Source organism: Toxorhynchites rutilus, chromosome 3 (assembly GCF_029784135.1).
Source record: "Toxorhynchites rutilus septentrionalis strain SRP chromosome 3, ASM2978413v1, whole genome shotgun sequence".
NCBI classification, from domain to species: domain Eukaryota; kingdom Metazoa; phylum Arthropoda; class Insecta; order Diptera; family Culicidae; genus Toxorhynchites; species Toxorhynchites rutilus.
In genome coordinates this window covers 255604733-255624762 of record NC_073746.1, presented here as the reverse complement: position 1 = coordinate 255624762, position 20030 = coordinate 255604733, and the positions used below count along the sequence as shown (strand labels likewise).

General features: G+C 41.5%; 2 protein-coding genes across 4 annotated transcripts in view; one reads left to right on the top strand and one right to left on the bottom strand.

Moving 5' to 3' along the window:
• LOC129775546 (bifunctional 3'-phosphoadenosine 5'-phosphosulfate synthase) overlaps window positions 1–5739 on the top strand; it is a 45078-nt gene extending 39339 nt beyond the window's left edge. For both annotated transcript variants that reach the window (XM_055780400.1, XM_055780399.1), the window contains exons 3-4: window positions 5084–5235; window positions 5297–5739. In XM_055780400.1, the coding sequence (XP_055636375.1) occupies window positions 5084–5235; window positions 5297–5509 (365 nt within the window). In that variant the 3' untranslated portion in view covers window positions 5510–5739. The remainder of the gene's footprint in view (window positions 1–5083; window positions 5236–5296) is intronic.
• Window positions 5611–20030, bottom strand: part of LOC129775544 (ATP-dependent DNA helicase Q5) — a 37246-nt gene continuing 22826 nt past the window's right edge. Inside the window, exons 4-5 of one of the 2 annotated variants that reach the window (XM_055780397.1) lie at window positions 18227–20021; window positions 5611–6311 (exon numbers count right to left, since the gene is read on the bottom strand). In XM_055780397.1, coding sequence (XP_055636372.1) covers window positions 6229–6311; window positions 18227–20021 — 1878 coding nt within the window. In that variant the 3' untranslated portion in view covers window positions 5611–6228. The remainder of the gene's footprint in view (window positions 6312–18226; window positions 20022–20030) is intronic. The other variant, XM_055780398.1, reaches the window with a different exon arrangement.

The following is a 20030-nucleotide window of genomic DNA, read 5'->3' as shown; positions in this document are numbered from 1 at the left end:
ATTTAGATGTTTTTCAATTTTCACTTTCAATTTTCATTTTTAGTTTATTTTTAGTTCAGTTTTCTAATTTTTAAATTTTCTCTACTATATTTCTTATCAATTTTAATATCTTTTTTTTAATTTTAATTTTTCTTCTTCCGCTTTCTTAAATTTTTTTGAATTTTAAATTTCTTCCATTTTCAACTTCGTTCAATTTCTTTTTTTTTCCTCAATTTTTCCTCGTTATCTTCAATTTTCATTTTTTCAATTTTTAGTTTTCGTCATTTTTTAATTTTAATTTTTTGTTTTTCCTTAATTTTTTCAATTTTCAGTTTCCTCCAATTTTTAATTTCCATTTTTTCGGTTTTTTTTTTCAGTTTCGATGTTTTTTTTCAATTTTCAATTCTCTTCAATTTTTTATTTTTAGTTTCCTTTAATTTTGACCTTTTCTTCAATTTTAAACTTTTAGTTTTCTCCATTTTTTAATTTCCAATCTTCCATTTTCATTTTCCTATTTTCTATGATTTTATTTGTTTTTCAATTTATTTTCTTCAATTATTTTTATCTTCAATTTTCAATTTTAATTCAATCAATTTACTTCAATTATCATTCTCAGTTTTCTTTAATTTTCCATACTTTTTAATTTTTTATCTACTTTAGTTTTCTTCAATTATCTCACTCAATCAACATCAATTATTTCTAATTTTAATTTTTTAATTTGAAAGCAATCTCGATTTTTTTTTCAATATTTTTCAATTCTGATTTTCCATTTTTCAATTATCTTCAGTTTTCAATTTAAAATTTTCTTAAGATTCAATTTTTTTCTGTTCCAATTTTCATTTTTTAAATTCATAGTTTCCTTCAGTTTTCAGGTTTTGAATTTTTATTTCTTAATTTCAAAGCAATCTTGACTTGTTTTAATTTTTAATTTCTTTCAATTTTGATTTATTTTTTTCAATTTTTCTTTCTTATTTTCCATTGTTTAATTATCTCCAATTTTCAGTTTTTTCTTTTTTTTTTTTGGCAGACTTATCTCACTTCTTAACTAGGCGAACCTAGCCAGAATTTTCACCTGCCCCCGGGCTTCTGAATGCCAAAGGGGGACTAGGCTCTGCGGAATGCACGTATCTGCATGCTCGTGCTGTTTAAGTCCTGACCGAGGAATTGTCGGACAATCGCGCAGGTGCTAAGGATGACCGACTTTTGGATGCCGGCCAATTCCTTCTCCATGTTCAACACCTTTAGCGCTTCCAGAAGTGTCTTCGGGAGAACGACTGGAACAATTCTTGGGACCTCCCTTAGCCCCCACAGTTCCTTGAGCTCCACGGCCAATGGTCGGTACTTGCAGATTTTGCGACCGTGGGTCTCCTCCAGATTCTGGTTCAGTGGAATAGCGACATCGATGATGGTGACTTTGCGGTCGCTCTTGTCGTAAACCATTATATCTGGGCGGTTGTGGTGGATCGAGAGGTCGGTCAGAACAGTGCGATCCCAGTACAGCTTGAAACGGTCATTTTCCAGGACAGGTACCGGTAGTTTGGTACGTTGTCTTCCAGTAGAGCACATTGGAGCGCCAGTTGTCGATGAACAATACGGGCCACGTTGTTGTGGCGCTCGGTGTAGGCTGCGTTGGCCAAAACGGGACAGCCTCCCATAATGTGCTCTATGTTTTCACCTGGTTGATGGCACATCCGGCAAATGTCATCAACGTCTTGATGCCAGACGTACCGCCTGCAGTTTCTCGTCGGCATTATCCTGTCCTGGATGGCTATCATGTCGGCTTCTACTACTGAAGAGAGTTCACCACGCGTTAGCCACAGATTAGATGCGGCCTTGTCGACGTGTGGCCGGTCCAGTTGATGGGGGTGGGCACCATGCACTGCCTTCTGCTTCCAAGCTGCAATCTTCTCCTCCACTGTCTGCAGATTGCAGTTGAGTTGGTACTCCGCTTGCGCCAAGTGCAGAGCGCTGTATCCTCTGTCTGCGACGCAGACAGCCCGGTATAGCGCGTTTTGGTTGGCGCGTTCTGCGAAGTACTCGCGCAGTTGTCGTACCTGGGCAACACACAGTGCAGAAATGTCGACGATTCCAAGTCCCCCTTCTTTGCGTGGTAGTGAAACTCTCTCCAGTGCCGATTGAGGATGGTGCATTCCGGCCTCTTTGAATGCTTTCCTCATCCTCCTCTCAAGGTCCTCTAGGTCAGTTTTGCTCCATTTGACTACACCAAAACTGAAGGTCAGCAGGGGAACCGCGAATGTGTTGATCGCGCGTACCTTGTTCCCCGCGTTGAGGAAAGTCCTCAGGACACAGTTCACTCGACTCAAGAACTTGTCTCGCAGCTCCGTCTTGATGTCGGAGTGGCGAATCCCGGTGAGTTGTCGGAATCCAAGATATTTATAGGATTCGCCACGAACCATGTCTCTTATAAACTCGCCGTCATAGACCTCGTAGCCTCCGGATTCGGTAAGTTGTCCTTTCAGCAGGTGGACACAGCGACACTTGTCGAGGCCGAACTCCATACAGATGTCCCTGCTTATGTCTTCGACAACCCGGATAGCTACACCTAGACGCTGACGTGAATCAGCGTAGACCTTGAGATCGTCCATGTAAAAGGTATGGGTCACTTCTTCGTGGGCCTTATTTTATAGCCATGACCGTTTCTATTGAGCGTCCTACTGAGGGGGTTCAGTGCCAGACAAAACCAAAGCGGGCTGAAAGAGTCGCCTTGGAATATCCCCCTCTTTATCTGCAGCGTTCTAGACTGCAACACATTTTCCCCATCACTAAGGTGTAGAGACGTGCTCCACTGCCTCATCGCATGCTGCAGGAACCTAACGACGACGGGATCAATTTTGTAGAGCTCCAATACCCGGACGAGAAACGAGTGAGGTATGGAGTCATAAGCCTTCCTGTAATCGATATAGGCCATGCTTAGGTTCCGCTGGTTATAAACCGCCTGGCCGACTATGGTTGCGTCGATGATGGCCTGGTCTTTGCAGCCATGCCTATTTTTTCTGCATCCTTTCTGCTCTTCTGCGATGATATGGTGTTGTTCGCAGTGGGCAGAAACTTTGGCGGTTATGATGCTGCTTAATATCTTGTACAGACTCGATAGGCACGTTATCGGCCTGTACTTTGATGGGTTCAATGTGTTGCTGTCTTTCGGGAGGAGGAATGTGACGCCACGGGTGGCGAATTCAGGGAGGTTGTGTGGGTCACGTAGCACCTTGTTGAAGCACTCAGCTATCTTTTGATGTGCGACGGTCAGCTTCTTGTGCCAGAAGTTCTGAACACCATCGGGGCCCGGTGCTGCCCAGTTCCTCAGGTACCGCGAGGCTTCGCGGACATCGTTCTCTCCGACGATGATAGCTGGCATCTCTCCAATTTCACCACAACTCTCCTCCTCCCGTCTTAACCACATTTGCCCGTCGCGATGTTGTACTGGGGTCTCCCAAATACCAGCCCAGAAGTTCGTCACATCGCTAATATCTGGCAAACCTTCGCGGTAGTCGGGCTTCTCGTCGCCAATGTGGTCGTAGAACGCTTTTTCGTTATCTCTGAACATCCGATTTTGTTCCTGGCGCTTTGCAGAGTCAGAGTAACGTTTCAGCCGTTTAGTTAGGACGCTCAATTGCTGTACCAGTGTGTCGAGTTTTTCCGTCAGCTGGTGAGCTCCCAGCTGGCGAAGTTCAGTAGGCCGCACGATCACAGCAACTTGGCGACATAATTTCGCCGATCTGCTGCCTCTTTTGTACGCCATCAGTCTTCCAATTGCGGCGCGCTTGTTTAGGATCCGTTGCTCCAATCTCCTTCGCCATGGAGGCTCACGCCTTTCACGGAGATGTTGGAGCAGTCCGCCTCTTGGCCTAATACGGTATCCTAAACTTTTGGCGGTCGCCACAGCAGCACAGTAAACTTTCAGTTGCAGCTCCTCCATGTTCTCAGTATCAACCAAGTGCAGCGGAAGAACGTGCTCGTTCATGAGCTTTACTGCACTTGTCAGCCTGCGGGAATGCTGCAACTTCGGGATCCTGGGGCGCGACAATGGGTCTGTGTCGCGGAACTGTGAGATCGCCTCGTCGTAGTGGAAGACCAGATCGCGTAGTAGTTGTTGATCTGGCTCTTTTTTTAATTTTTTTTTTCTTTTTTCTGCTTCAATTTTTTTTTTCTTTTTTCTGCTTCAATTTTTTTTTAACTTTCTTCAACTCTTTTTTCAATTTCAAATTTCCTTCAATTATTAAATTTTAGTTTCCTTCAATTTTCAGTTTCCACTTTTCAATTTTAATTTATTTTTCAATTTCTTATATTTTATAGTTTCCTTAAATTTTTAATGTTTGTTTTTTCAATTCTCTTCAGTTTTCAATGTTTAAGTTTCATTCAGTTTCCATTTTCTTCAATTCACTTTTCACTCATTAGCTTTTTATCTGTAACAGAGCCGGGGTTTTATCATGTACATGTACATATGTTTTATGTTTTTATAAATTGTAAATCACACAGTAGTAGTAGTAGCCATTTAGGCGTTAGGTTTCCCGTTCCCTTACATTATGGTAAATTACACTGTAGTAGCCATATGTGCGTAAGGGTTTTCTATCTGTTCTTCCATTGGATATCAGGAACTTATATGTCCGAAGATTTGCATCATAGCATGCATTTTGACAGGTCGAGCGAAAATTAGAGGAACTCAATTCGAAAACAATTGTCCCGAACAACCACAGACCTATCCCTAGAACCCCTAGATACGGACTCTTCTACAGTTTTGTCGGTTTCTGCAATCGGTTTGCACTTAAAAATTCTAACAGTGCGTCCTCACCTATCTCAGGAAATACTCATATGCTCATGAATATTTAATCGACAAATCATTCTAGGGAACTAATAATAATTCAATTCATATACGATATTGTTTCTCAGCGTATTGATTCAACAAACCTTTGAATAAATAATTCATATATCGCCTACAAACGAATTATGAAAAATTAGAATTGAAAAGTCAATAATTTATGGCAGGTCCTACTTCTAAATTAGCCTACGCATATGAACAACTAGTATAGAACACCAGACAGAGGAATATTGCATATTAATTCGGTCACTTACCCCATTTTTTCAGGTATGAACGCGGGTGCCAACTTCTACATAGTCGGCCGGGATCCCGCAGGCATGCCACATCCCGACAAAGCGATGTATCCCGATGGGAACCTTTACGATGGAACGCATGGTGCACGAGTCCTCAAAATGGCTCCCGGCCTAGATAACATTGAGGTATGTCACAAAACTTAAGATCACTTCTGAGCAGCAGTACTAACTCACCTCGTTTGTTCAGATACTTCCATTCCGCGTGGCTGCATACGACAAATCCGTATCGAAGATGGCCTTTTTCGATCCGAGCCGTAAGGATGATTTCGATTTTATCTCCGGAACCAGGATGAGGACGTTGGCTCGCAACGGACAAGATCCTCCGAACGGGTTTATGGAGCCAAAAGCATGGAAAATTCTCTCCGAGTATTACCAATCGTTGAAGGGTAACGCGAACTGAGAGCAGACAACTCGTCCACCACATATCGAGGCGGCAATATATCAATGGCACAGCATAATGGAAAGCTCGGACATGTTTTGCGAACAAAGATGATTTGAAACTTATGTTTTCCTTCTAGCTTTATTTTCTTTAACTTTTGCCTAGTTTAATGATTCTGATGGATGATCAATTTACATTGTTATATTTAATCACGGTACGAGAACGGCGATAAATAAAAGAGGAAAAAATCACTGTAACAGTTTTGCTGGGCAGGGCTATCCCCTATAACTGGACTATCTATAAGACGAGAACGCTTGGCGAAACGTGAATTTGAACAACCATTGTTGTTTTCGATTCCCCAAATCGATCGGTAGCAATGAAAAAAAAATACATGTGATGAGGAGACCAACACGCTTCCATTGTCGGACGGAAACTAAATGTCACCAATAATGGAAGAAAGATTGAGGCCGGCAATGGGGAATATACATCTGATCCGATATTTTTCATTACTAGTTTATTCCTCTATATTCCGGAGAATAATTCTTGTTCAACAAGATTAACTACCCATCACACAAAAGTTGTTTTCGAGATGGGTATTTCGCAATTTCAAGCGCAAAACAATGCTCCCTCTCATTCAACCTAAAATATGATATTTTAAACTATTTGTAAAAATGTACCTATGAATAGGAGTGAACCATTTGTTTGTTTAATTATTTACATTTACTCGACATAAGTAATGGTTACTGGGGAAAATCCGCCTCACTGGCTATCACACCTTTATGGGTCATTAAATCATCGATGTACTTTTTCACTTTCCGATCAACTGAAACGACAAAATAAAAACGTAAGTAGATTAGTCGAATGTTTATAGCATAACAGATAGAATGAGAAACAATGAAGCTTTTGATGAATCATGAATGTTTTCCAGCTGAAATACAATTTAATGCAGTTCTGTTATTTGAAGCAGCATATATTTTTAACGTAGAGTAGAATTTCCACAACCGTAACATATGTTTTTCGTATCATATATTCTATGAATAGTTACATTTGTTTGGTGTAGTACTCAAATGATACATATTTTTCTGTCATATTTTGTCATCAAACTAGTTTGAGACCGAGACCGTGTACCGTAGTACCGTGGGTACATTAAGCAGAAGTGAATTTTTAAAACATTGGCAACCCTATAAAACTGGCCAATCAGCAGCTGGTCCTAGTTTGACAGTAATCTAGTTCGATATCGACCCCTCGATTGACAGTTCTCGTCTCAGATTTTAATCGATAATGAATCAATTCCTATAACTCAAAAACAAGAAGTGAATTATATATGTGATATAACCGCAAGATAGACGTAGGACTAACGTTGAAATAGTAATCATTTGTTTGAATTTGCATCTAAATCAATTATGTTTTTAACCCTTTCAATACGGAGCTGTACGAAGCACTCTCATGTCGTCTGAAGACGACGCTCGTATACACAGGTTGCCGTGCGGATGTCGTCTATAGACGACGCTCGTAGCGAAAGGGTTAAAGGACTTTAACCCGAAGGTCATTCGTCTCTTAATTCTCTATGAATGAATGAATGAATATTTTGAAAGAATTTTCTTGTTAGTTTCTGAGTGGATGGATATAAATATGGAATTACTTATACAGGGACAAGTATAAAATTCAACTTTTTTGAACTTGTTGGTGGTCCTGAATAGAACCGAGACGCCTTGATTTTGTGTTCGTGTTCGGGAGCATGTTCCGTTCACCAAAAATGCAAGTGAGTAAAAAAGTACTCTGCTTGCATGAATTCGATATGAAGATTTGAATTACAATAAGTTTCGAATTCGTAGGTCATCTTTAGTTCTCAATCAATTCAAATAACCCATTCGGGGTGGTTTTGACCGACTCACGCTATGTTGTAGGGTACATCTTGTCTATGCAGATGATACTGTCCATTCAAGCTCTTCAAATCACTCATCCTGCTTGTAAGCTGCTTCTACTATTCGTACAATCAATCCTCATAAGTTCTTGATAGCGTTTTGATCTAGTAAACAAGCTGACCAGTTCAGAATCTGAAGCCCTTATTCATCAACCCATGCCATAACTTTCCGGATTTTATAAATTGATGCCAAATTACCCAATTATCACATTGTTTTTAATACAAAAACGACAGTAAATGATTCTGAAGTACTTCGTTGCACTTCTGACTGTTCATCTGTGTTGATGGTAAGCTTAGGTAGCAAGCCCTTTTTTGAGAAAATTCTCCCCGAACATAAAAATCCCATCTCCAAAGCTGCGGGTCCAAAAACTAATGTGGAAGCTAATCCCATGGGTTTCACTATTTCAGGAGAACTTCTTTGATAAAAAGAAATCCAACTTGAATAGAATTTCTTCATACTGGAAGGACTCACGGGACGTGTCATGTAATTTTTCAACACGTAGCTTTGCAGGCCGCAGTTTGATGGTTTAAGGAAAATATTTTCAAAACGGCCTGGTTCAGATAGATTTTCATCAACACCGATGTACAGTCAGAAGTGTCAGAAGAGTACTTCAGAATAATTTACTTCTGTTTTTACATCAAAAACACCTCAATTATGAATTTGGCATCAATTCATAGCATCCGGAAAGTCAAGGCATGGTTTATTGAATAGGGGCTTCAGATTCTGGACTGGTCAACTTGTTTACCAGATCAAAACCCTATCAAAAACTTATAATGAGTGATCATACGAATAGAAGATGCAGCTTTCAAGCAGTATGAGTGATTTGAAGAGCTCAAACCAGCAGTATCCTCTGAGGAGAACGAGATACACACTACAACATGGCGCTGAATGGTCAAAACCACCCCGAATGGGTTTTTTTTTCACAAAATATATATTTTATCAAGGCACATGTGGCGTTAGCCTGACGGGGCCGGGAGTCCAATATTTTGACAATTTTTGTCTTACAACTATGTTAGTAATATGTAACCGATTACTCGCGGTTGGCTCGAGGTTAGTACTACAAAGATTCTCATAATTAGGATGTTGCAGTCTCCAGTACTATGTATGTGTGGCCGACACGGGATACTTCCTACTGGGGTGCAACTGACCATTGATCAGCGACTCCCCCCGACCCCGAATGGGTTGTTTGAACTGATTGAGAACTAAAGATGACCTACGAATGAGTGGGTCCTATTCCAGAAGACGAGTTGACGAGCGCTCGTCTCGTTTGTTTTCATATTCCAGAAGCCGAGCTCAACTAAAAACAGACGAGTAGCTCATCTGGCTCGACAACCGTTTGGCCGCGCTTGCCGATAAATCAGTTGAGTCGTCTAGTTTGTTTGATGTGTTTATTCACCTTGTTGATTTTAAGCATCGCTATTCTTCTGTTCCGTCTTTATCCTCAAAAATTGATTCACGCCTAAATTAGTATTGTATAAGCAATGTGTGTTTTCAACTGCAACCATCAAACTCAATTCAGTTATTGCCAAATTTTACAGATTTTCAAATGTGGCTCTTCCACACAAAACAATCAAATGTAAACATTGAACTCATATCCACGGATGCCAGATGACTGTTTTGAATATATTAACACGGCACGAAAAGTCTCTTGACATCACATTGAACGAAAATGAATAATTCAAATGTGCATTGGCTTATCAATGTTTTTTTCTACTGATTCACATTTTACAATGATGCGTTTCATTCGTCGTACCTAATTGTTTCGACGTTTATTGCTATGAATGTGAAAAAAAACTAGACTACTTTATTGTATAACTGTGAATGGAAATACAAGCATATAGATTTGATTGTTTTCTTGATAAATCCTTTATTAGGTGAACAAACATAGATTTGAAACTTTTCTTGATAAATCGTTGATTAGGTGAACAAACATTGGTTTTAATAAATCCATAATAACAAAACGTCTGAGTGATGAAACCATATGCTGGTAGAAAAAATATCAATGAAACCAAAAGATATAGGAATCTAATTCATCTATGTTATGATTTTAGTGTTTTGGCACTGAGAAAAGAGTATCGATCAATCCATTTTAAAAATGTTTGTTGTTTTTCTCAAAATAAAAACATGTCTTCACATCTGACATTACTGATCATACCGAGAAAAAGTGACAGAAGTCTTTCCAGTCCATCAAATAAAACATTTCAATGAAACTCGTTAACTGGAGTAGGATATTTTGCTCGTCTCGACAGTGACTGAAGCCGCGATGAGACGAGACGAATTGCTCGTCTCGTTTTCTGGAATAGGGCCTAAAAAGTTATTGTAATTCATGTGAAATTGACGTTAATTTTGTAAAGGAGTGGGAGTTTCGCGCCTGAACATAACAATAAAATACAAATGGCCAGTCTTTTAAATGAAGATAGTTATTATATCCTACACTATATATTTCGATTCAACCGACTTCTTACATATCTCTGGAAACTCAGAAAAAATTAGTGGTTCTATAACTGTGAAAAGCAGTGTATTAAACATATAACGCTTAGACATTTTATCTTTCGAATGAAATGTTTATCATACCATTTCATTCAGATCGGTAGGAGGTGCTATTTGTTTATTTTAGCTTAACGTCTTCACAACATGGCCTGATTCACAATTCTTCTCCAATTATCTCGGTTCGTGGCTATCTCAGAATCCGCGGCCACCCCGTCCTCACCATGTCCTATTCCACTTGGTTTAACCACCTTGCTCGCTGCCTCGCTATCCTCGTCGTCTCGTACCAGTCGGATTCCCAATGAACACCATTTTTGCAGGATAGTTGTCCGACATTCTTGCACCATGTCCTGCCCAATTTATCCTTCCAGTTTTGATTACTTCGTGGATGGTGGGTTCGCCGGTGGGTTGCGTGAACTCGTGATTCATCCCTCGTCTCCATACGCCGTCCTCCTGCACACCGCCGAAGATGATTCTTAACACACGTCGTTGAAAGACTCCGAGCGCTCGCAGGTCCTCTTCGAGTATTGTCCACGTTTTGTGTCTGTAGATGACAACCCGTCTTATGAACGTTTTGTACACGGAACATTTGGCACGATTACTCAGTCCTTTTGACCTCAAGTGTTTGTGGAAACCATACTAGGTACGACTCCCATTCAGTGTTGGCCAAATGATCCGACTGAAAAAATCGCTTTCGTTCGTTCAAGTATGATCACACAGAAATCATTTCCCCCAGCGGCATTCTTTTGTTGTAACGTGCTGCAAATCACGACACAAAAGAGAACGAGACAACTCTGCATCGGTTCGCACTTTATGATACAGCAGCACGCAAGCAAAACCATCATATACGCTTTCGAATCAGAAAGTTTATTTTCTTCTTCGCCTCTAACATATGCATATCGAACCTCTCCATGCTTCATGATTTTTAAGTCTCGGAGAGTACAAATGATTATTCAGCTCGGTAGAGGCTCATATATATATATATATATATATATATATATATATATATATATATATATATAGAGACCGCACCGCATAGTTTTACTAGCAACACCGCTTAAAACTCTCTCGTTTTATCTCTTTTCCCATTCGTTGCTCTCCGCAAATGGTGACCGAATGATGACGCAATTTTTCCTGTGTCTTTTATTGCTTTGCACTTGTCTGTGCAGTAGGTTTCACTACAGTAGAACGAGACGATATATGCGGTTCAAACTTGTATGCAGGCTTCGAAAATCGTGTGCGATGTTTGATACAGCTCGAATATGCAAACAACATGAATGATCCTCTAATATTTGATTATATGTTCGTGATAGGTTACTTGCATGACACATTGTGTATCATTCTCGCGGCTGGTATCTTTGTCAGATGTTACCATTGAGCCAAAGTAAACACATTGGTCTACTACCTCGAACTCATCGCCGTCGATCACTACACTACTACTCAATCGGGTCCTGTCGTGCTCGGTTCCGGAAGCCAGCATGTATTTGGTTTCAGACGCACGTCATCAGCAAAGCAGCTGAATTGACTGTATCCACTAGTCACATAACTACCACTAGTCACATAACACCCAACAGCAGACAAGAGAGACCATCACCTTGTCGAAGCCCCCTGCGGCACTCGAATGAATCAGATCATCCACCCGATATTCGCACACAGCACTGTATTCTATCCATCGTAGCCTTAATCAGTTTTGGCAGCTTCCCCGGAAAGCAGTTTTCGTCCAAGATTCTCCATAGCTTTTTCATCACACGCGGCCTTGAAGTCGACGAATAGATGGTGCGTTGGGACTTTGTACTTACGGCATTTCTGGAGGATCTGCCGCAAGGTGAAGATCTGGTCAGCAGTAGACCGACTTTCGATGAAGCCGATCTGAAAACCTCCCACAAATCTGTTTGTCAGTAGCGTTAGACGACGGAAGATGATTTAGGAAAGCACTTTGTAGGCGGCATTCAGGACAGTGATTGCACGAGAGTTTTTAGTCTAGTTTGTCGCCTTTCTTGAAGATAGGGCAGATAACCTCATCTTACGACTTCTCCGGTAGCCGTTCTGTTTTCCAAATCCTGACAATCAGTCGATGCAGACAATTAATCAACTTTTCCGGAGTCATCTTGAACTTAAGCTGTTTGAAGACATTCTCAACTTCACCTATTGTTGAGGGTGGTACATCTTCATTATTTACTTGACCAACGTAATCACTTCCACCGTTATCTTTTTTTTTATCCCATTTATTTATTTATCAGGCTCATTAGCATTTTATATGTAACAGAGCCGGGTTTTTACACTGTAGTAGCCATTTAGGCGTAAGGGTATTCTATCTGTTCTTCCATTGTTCAGCAGACCGGACAGCGGAGACAGTTGATATTGATCATTGTTGGGCTATTTATAGAACAGCAGCCCGATGTTTCTTGCAGAGCAGAGCAGTTGTATGGATGAATCGATCTTTGTTCCACCGTGGATCTATCTCCACAGCTGATGATGGTTGCGTGGACATAGTTATTCTATAACAACACAAAAATGGTCAAATTGAAGGCCCTGAGTTTGAACCCACGATCGATCGCTTAGTAAGCGAATGCGTAACCAAGTGGCTACGAAGACCCCCTCCACCGTTCTCTTGGTCCTCTGCCTGTACGTCATTCAAGTGTTCATCGATGTGCTGCCTCCACCTTTCGGTCACTTCACGCTCGTTCGTCAGGACATTCCCACGAATCCTTTTCGGGGTGCATTGAGTTTCTGGTAGAACTTTCGCGTCTCATGAGAACGGTGCAGCAGCTCAAGTACATCATACTCCTCCTCTTCCTGGTGGCCCTTGTTTTCTCAGAAGAGTTGAGAAAAGGGAAGATGTCATAGTCTCGTTACTCTGAGAGCTCGTTGAAAATGGTTGAACTGCAGAATCTGATGTTAAGTAAAAGCTTGATATAGTCCTCAGGAATTCATCCTCAACAGGCTCTGCAATTACTCTAAAGGTACTAGCTGTGAAAACAACATCAAAGCTTCTACGTAAATCTGAATGGGTATCTTTTTACTGACGTTCTTTTTATGCTTTGACTGCGGCTATGTAGGTTTTAAGGTACGGCAGCATGTACAAGGCTTTCTCTGCCACCGGTTGGTTCTCGATCCATTTTACTCCTCAAAACTTCGGGGTGAACTTTGCCGATCCAGTAGTTGAAGTACTTCGCACGTCTTAACGGAACGCTTTTGGACAGGCTGTACAAGCACTGAAGGAATTCATCAATTTTCCAACCAGCTTTTTTTTCATTCCTTCTTTGAATGAATTGTGCATAGCATGCAAAACGCAGCTACTTGAGCTCGTAGTTTTGGCTGCCTCGAATTTTGGGGATTTCTTCATTCAACTGCTTAATTAGTTTCCAATTAACATGGGAACCGTCCATGCTTTCTTCAACAAACTAGGTTCAGTTTTGAAACATTTCTTTAATCCTTCGATCAAGTCCTGTCCGTGCGTTGAGCTTAGAAAAGCTGAGCCAATGTACCTGGATTCTAATGTGCCGCGTTCGTTTCATTCCGGTAACGGACGCTAACATTCATCTGTTGCTTTTGTTCCGTTGACTCTCTGATTGATGATCAATGTATATAAAACATACAGGTGCACTTCATTTAAATCGTAATTAAACATATCTAAATCGTCCAATTGTTCCTGGTTTTGAATGAAAATTCCTGGTTATTTATGGTTATTTTGATGCAAAATGTTCTTCGCTACGCTGTTCATGGCTGTTTTCACCATGCTTCAGCAGTCCTCAAGAGGAGCTTCATCAATTTTATCCCCATCCGGCAACGCAGCTTCAAGCGAATGTGCATAGTTTTCGGCGACATCTGCTTGGGTACTTACGTATTAGCGCCACCGGTGCCGAAATTCAATAGATAGCAGTTTTATTGTTCGCACGGGTAGTCAGTTATTTTAGTGCGTATTTGTATTTACGTAAAACATAAACCGGGCAAACGTATGCCACCCGACGCTCCAAACCGAAGGATCATCTCCTATGTTTCAAACTAACCGGGCAATCGATTGAACACAGGTTTGCTTGCGAGAGATCGCAGCTTTCGACGGCGCGTCGACAGTCAACTCGGATTGCGTCACCTCAGCGGCATAAGGCCGCCTCGGTTCCTTATCCTCGTTAGATGGAAACTTCGTCACCATTACATTGACCATAGAATAAATTTTATTTCGAAAAAAATATTTCTTAATGAAAATTGCGCTCCGGTGGCGTTCATACGTAAATCCCAAATACGCATTTTCTTAGCACTAAAAATAATCAGACGCTGCAAACAACAAAACAATAATCCAGAAGACTGAGTGTCCGTGCGAACAATAAAATTGCTATCCATTGAATTTCGGCTTCGGTGACGCTAATACGTGAGTACCTCTGCTTGTTTCAGTCGCGTAAGATTGTACCGTCGCGAACATCAGTACCGGATATTGTGCACAACGGAGAGTTGAGAGGTATTAACGTTCAAAATCTTGTTGTTCCGGCGTAACGCTCTCGTTTTCGAAACTTTTAACTTACAATCCTGTGTATAAATGAAAGACGTAGTCCTACGTCAATATTCCGGACCTGCTACCTAACACCCTGTATAAGCAATGCGCAAATAATGATAGAACAAAAGGACGCATTATACTCAAAGTCATTTCCATACAAAAGTTTACTCTGATCGTATCTGTAAAGATTTCCCAACAATCTTCACCTTTTGACGTAGGACTACGTCTTTCATTTCTATACCGGGGTGTAAAATCAAAGTTTCGAAAACGAAAGCGTTACGCCGGAGAACGAGATTTTGAGCATTAATAGCTCCTAAACAACTGAACGAAATGGTATGATTAACACTTCATTCGAAAGATAAAATGTCTACGCGTTATATACTTGTTACTTTTTGATCCAAAAACTTGTTTCAATAGTCTTAAAATTGCTTTCAAAACAGGCTATTGAAATCACCAATCGGTATATAAGCGAGCGCCACTCGGAAATTCACTCAGTTATAATTGAACAGCGATTGGAGCATGTTGTCGATGTTGTGGTGAAGCTCTTCGTTTATCATGTTCTTTCATGATATCATGAAAGCGCGGATGAACGGTGTCACCAAGAGCCTGTTTGTGCACCTTAGGCCGAAAGGGAATCCATCAGGAGGAGAGTGATGCCACAAACGGTTCCGCTTGAAACATGGGAGCAGCCAACACACACACATACACGCGCGGAACTATTTTCGTTTGGATGCCATTCAGCATCGAGAAATTACCGGAAAGATTCAATCGTTGTTAAAAAATAATCTGCCAGTTCCCCTGAAAACTGAAAACTATATTCATGCGAAAGAGTTCATTTTAATGTTTTCTATCCATGTAACACTGTGACCAAATATTTTTCAATTAAGTGCTATTAACAGGTGGTTATCGAGTTAGCATTAACCACTGGTGGGCTTCGAGTATCGAGGAAAATCGGGAAAGAACTAATCGTTGCTGAAAAATACTCTGTCAGTTCCCCTGGGAATTGAAAAATACATTGATGAGAAAGAGTTTATTTTAATGTTTTCTATCCATATAACAATGCAACCAAATAAAGGGTGTTGCATCACGAAAAAAACGCTGTAGAAATTCGCCCAGTAGACCGATCCTTTTGAAAATTTTAGACAGTAAAATAAAAACTATTAAACAACTTTTGGCATTTTCTTTTTATTCATACTTCGAGCCCAAGCCCGTATGCTCGCACCTTCCTCTTTACCCCGTCCATAAGGTTCTGTACAACGTCAGGTTGTAGTTTTTTTGAACAGAAATCCATTTTCTCTTGAAGTCCGCCTCCGATTTGACAACTTTTGGGTTCTTCCGGAGGGCCTGCTTCATAATCGCCCAATATTTCTCTATTGGGCGAAGCTCCAGCGCGTTGGGCGGGTTCATTTCCTTTGGCACGAAGGTGACCCCGTTGGCTTCGTACCACTCCAACACGTCCTTTGAATAGTGGCACGAAGCGAGGTCCGGCCAGAAGATGGTCGGGCCCTCGTGCTGCTTCAATAGCGTTAGTAAGCGCTTCTGTAGGCACTCCTTAAGGTAAACCTGCCCGTTTACCGTGCCGGTCATCACGAAGGGGGCGCTCCGCTTTCCGCAAGAGCAGATCGCTTGCCACACCATGTACTTTTTGGCAAACTTGGATAGTTTCTGCTTGCGAATCTCCTCCGGAACGCTGAATTTGTCCTCTGCGGAGAAGAACAACAGGCCCGGCAGCTGACGAAAGTCCGCTTTGACGTAGGTTTCGTCGTCCATTACCAGGCAATGCGGCTTTGTCAGCATTTCGGTGTACAGCTTCCGGGCTCGCGTCTTCCCCACCATGTTTTGCCTTTCGTCGCGGTTAGGAGCCTTCTGAACCTTGTATGTACGCAGACCCTCCCGCTGCTTGGTCCGCTGAACGAATGAACTTGACAAATTCAGCTTATTGGCGACATCTCGGACCGAACTTTTCGGATCACGTCTAAACTGCTTAACTACGCGCTTGTGATCTTTTTCACTGACGGAGCATCCATTTTTGCCTTTCTTCACCTTCCGGTCGATGGTTAGGTTCTCGAAGTATCGTTTTAGTACTCTGCTGACCGTGGATTGGACGATTCCCAGCATCTTACCGATGTCCCGATGTGACAACTCCGGATTCTCGAAATGAGTGCACAGGATTAATTCACGACGCTCTTTTTCGTCCGACGACATTTTTCCAAATTTACGAAAAATTGACAGTGAAGCATGGCCAACGTGATCTATACACTCTTATCTGATTATAAGCGAAAGCTGAAGATATAATTCCTAAAAATTTAATTTCTACAGCGTTTTTTCCGTGATGCAATTTGATGTGACACACCCTTTACATTTGGTTTTGTGATTTTTCAATCGATCGCAATTAACAGGAAAGCTTCTGAAAATTATTCTTTTTCGGCGAGGAATCAAGGGATCGAGGGATTCATTACCTAGCCTGACCTGACCTGAAAGACATGCAGTTTGTTTGGAACTGTGAGGGAGGGCAGAAAAGGCAGAAGGCAGGAGGCAGGAGGAGAAGAGAAGGTGACCAAGATAGAGTATCAGCATCGAAAAACGGTTCCCCGGGAAGACATCGAAGCAGCCGCCACACACACATACACGCACGGATTTTTTTTCGTTTGGATGTCATTCAGCATCGAGAAAATTCCGGAAAGATTCAATCGTTGCTGAAAAATAATCTGCCAGTTTCCCTGGGAATTGAAAAATACATTCACGTGAAAAAGTTTATTTTAATGTTTCCTATCCATGTAAAACTGCGACCAAATACAGTTGGTTTTGTGATTTTTCAATCAAGTGCAATTAACAGGTGGTTATCAAGTTAGCATTAACCACTGGTGGTGGACTTCGAGAAGAATCCGGAATGATGTCATCGTTACTGCTAAATAATCTGCCAGTTCCCTTGGAATTGAAAATTATGTTCAAGCGGAAGAGTTTATTTTAATGTTTTCTATCCACATAGTACTGCTGCGATCGAATACATTTGGTTTTGTGATTTTTCAATCAAGTGCAACTAATTAGCAGGAAAGCTTCTGAAGATTATTCTCCCCCATCAGTAGAATATTTTCGTATCGAATACAGTTCGCGCGCGCAATGGAAAATGTTTCGCATCGCGATAATCATATAATTTTCAATTATTGCTCAGTCGCCGAAAGTTTCAAACTCAAAGAGTTCATTCGCCTCTAGTTTGCCTTCCAAATTTCCATCGTAAACCACACCTTCTTTCGATTCAGTCACGGACAAAAAGCATACTTAAGCGATATTGTGGTGGTGAAACGCATTCATTTTTCGTGAGGACATCGACAAGACAACATCGTTACTGAACGAGTTGAACGAGCTGGACGGCGAGGGATCAAGGGATTCATTATCATTAAGAGAAGAGAAAACGACCGAGAGAATACCAGCATCGAAAATTGGTTCCGCTTGAGACATCGGAGCATCCGTCACACACATACACACACATACACGCGCGCAACTGTTTACGTTTGCTGATTATCGAGAAGAATCCGGAGAGAAGTGACCGTTGCTGAAAAATAATCTGTCAGTTCCCCTTGGAATTGAAAATAACATGCAAGCGAAAGAGCTCTCGTTTTCGAAGTGCCTCAAATATTCATTTAGTCATTCATTCAGAATGGATTCAGATTCAACTTCAAACAAATAATCACTGAATCAACGATAGTCCTACGTCACCATTGCGGTTATACCATAGATATAACCCACTTCCTGTTTTTTTTGTTTGTTTTGCTGGTAATCAATTATTCAAAATCGAGTTGTAAATTAATGCGAAAAAAAGAAAAAAATGCTTACCTACAACTTCCACATCATAGAACTTATGTGAGATGGTTCGTGCTAAACCCTTGAACAGCTCCTTGGTCTTGATCTTCTGCTGGCGATAGTATGGCATCAGGAACCGTATAACGACATCGGCTAAATTTTTTTTGGAGACTTTTTCCTGCTCTAGTTGAATGTTCTGCAGTTTGGCTGTTACTTCAGAGTTCACTTTTTTCGCCACGGGAACAGACTTCGGAGGAAAACCGGTACCCAGTCCGACCTTAGAAGTACTAGCGCTGCTGCTCACGTCAATCGGTTTGCCCGTCACCGTTGTGGCCGTTGTTGATGGCAAAGGAGACGTCCCATTCTGCCTAGCTTTCGACATAGCGGCATTCAGTTTCTGCAGCGTTGCATGAATTTGAGCAGCCGTGGTAAATTGAGCAGCAGTAACTTGCTTTATCGGTATAGTTGGAACACTACCAGACACAGAACTCGATGCTTCACTGTTGTGGTCACTTTGTACTGCGGGTTTATTAGCGGATGTATCGAACAGATGGTCATACAATTTTTTAGATAATTTTTTCTCTCTTGGCGATGTAATCACAGGTGGAGGTGGAGCTTTTGGTTGATAGTCTGAATTAACAGTTTGTTGGTTGTAGATTGAAAATCCGGATGAGTAACTGAGTTCTCCGACTGAAGGAGGTGGAGGCGGAGGCGTCCTAGTCGCAGATGGGGGTGGTGGTGGAGGGGGTACATTTTCAGACAGTATATCATCAAGTATTTCAGTTTTCTTCGATACGGCCGTATCATCATCCCACATATCATCAGTGGAAAGAAGAGTACCGCCAGCACTCGTAGAATAGTCACGTTCACGGTCGTTGAACTTTTTCCCGCTACCATGAAATGGTTTATAATCAGCTGTGGTACTGGGATTCCGATCATAATGGGACTTACGCTGTTTTGTTCTACTGTGACCATAGTCTTCGTCAGGTGACGGAGGACGTTTGGACACCGTTTTATCATGCAAATCACTGGCATATTTTTTTGTCGATCGTCGGCTATAGTCATCATCATGTCTTCCTCTATGTTTTTTATGTCCTATTCGTCGATCCACTTCTAACTCTTTGGAAGAAGATCGTTCGTACCGGTTAGAGTAGCGTTCACGAGATCTAGACCTTTCCCTTGGTTTATGTCTCGATTTACTGTGAGATTTCGATCTTGATGTCTCTCGTGATCGATCTCCCGAGGTTCGTGAACGTTCACCGGAGCGGTCTCTTGATCTCGTACTGGATTTTCTTTTTTTGCATTTTCGCTTCTGTCGGTCTCTATCTTCTTTCGAATCTTTCGATCGATGAGAATATGAATCACTTGATACAATTTCCACGGAAGGCGATCTTCGTTCTTCTATCGTCACCGCTTTTTCTTCCACGTTTATTTGAGCGCTGCAGCTTGGCCCCGCTCCCCCGTCATCATCCCACAAGTCTCCATCGTCCAAGGTTGCCGCCAGTCCGGCAGGCTGGCTATTCTCGCGTGCACCTCCCGATTTTCCAAAGAATGAGTTTATCGACGTTTGATTCATCCCATCGCGGCTTGAATTGTTAAATCTTCCATTGCCACGTCGACGATCACCATTGGTGTTACTACCTGTTGTGGGTTTACGTCGCTCTTCATCCTCGCGCAGTTCATCGACGATTTCGTTGCCGTATTTGCGCTTCAACTCCTGCTCAATTGTTTTGAACTCGCCGCCATGAGCGTTACGTGGTTTTGGTGTGTATTGTTTCATATCGGGATACAACATACCGGACGAAGTGACTGACTTTAGTGCGGAAACCTGAAAGAG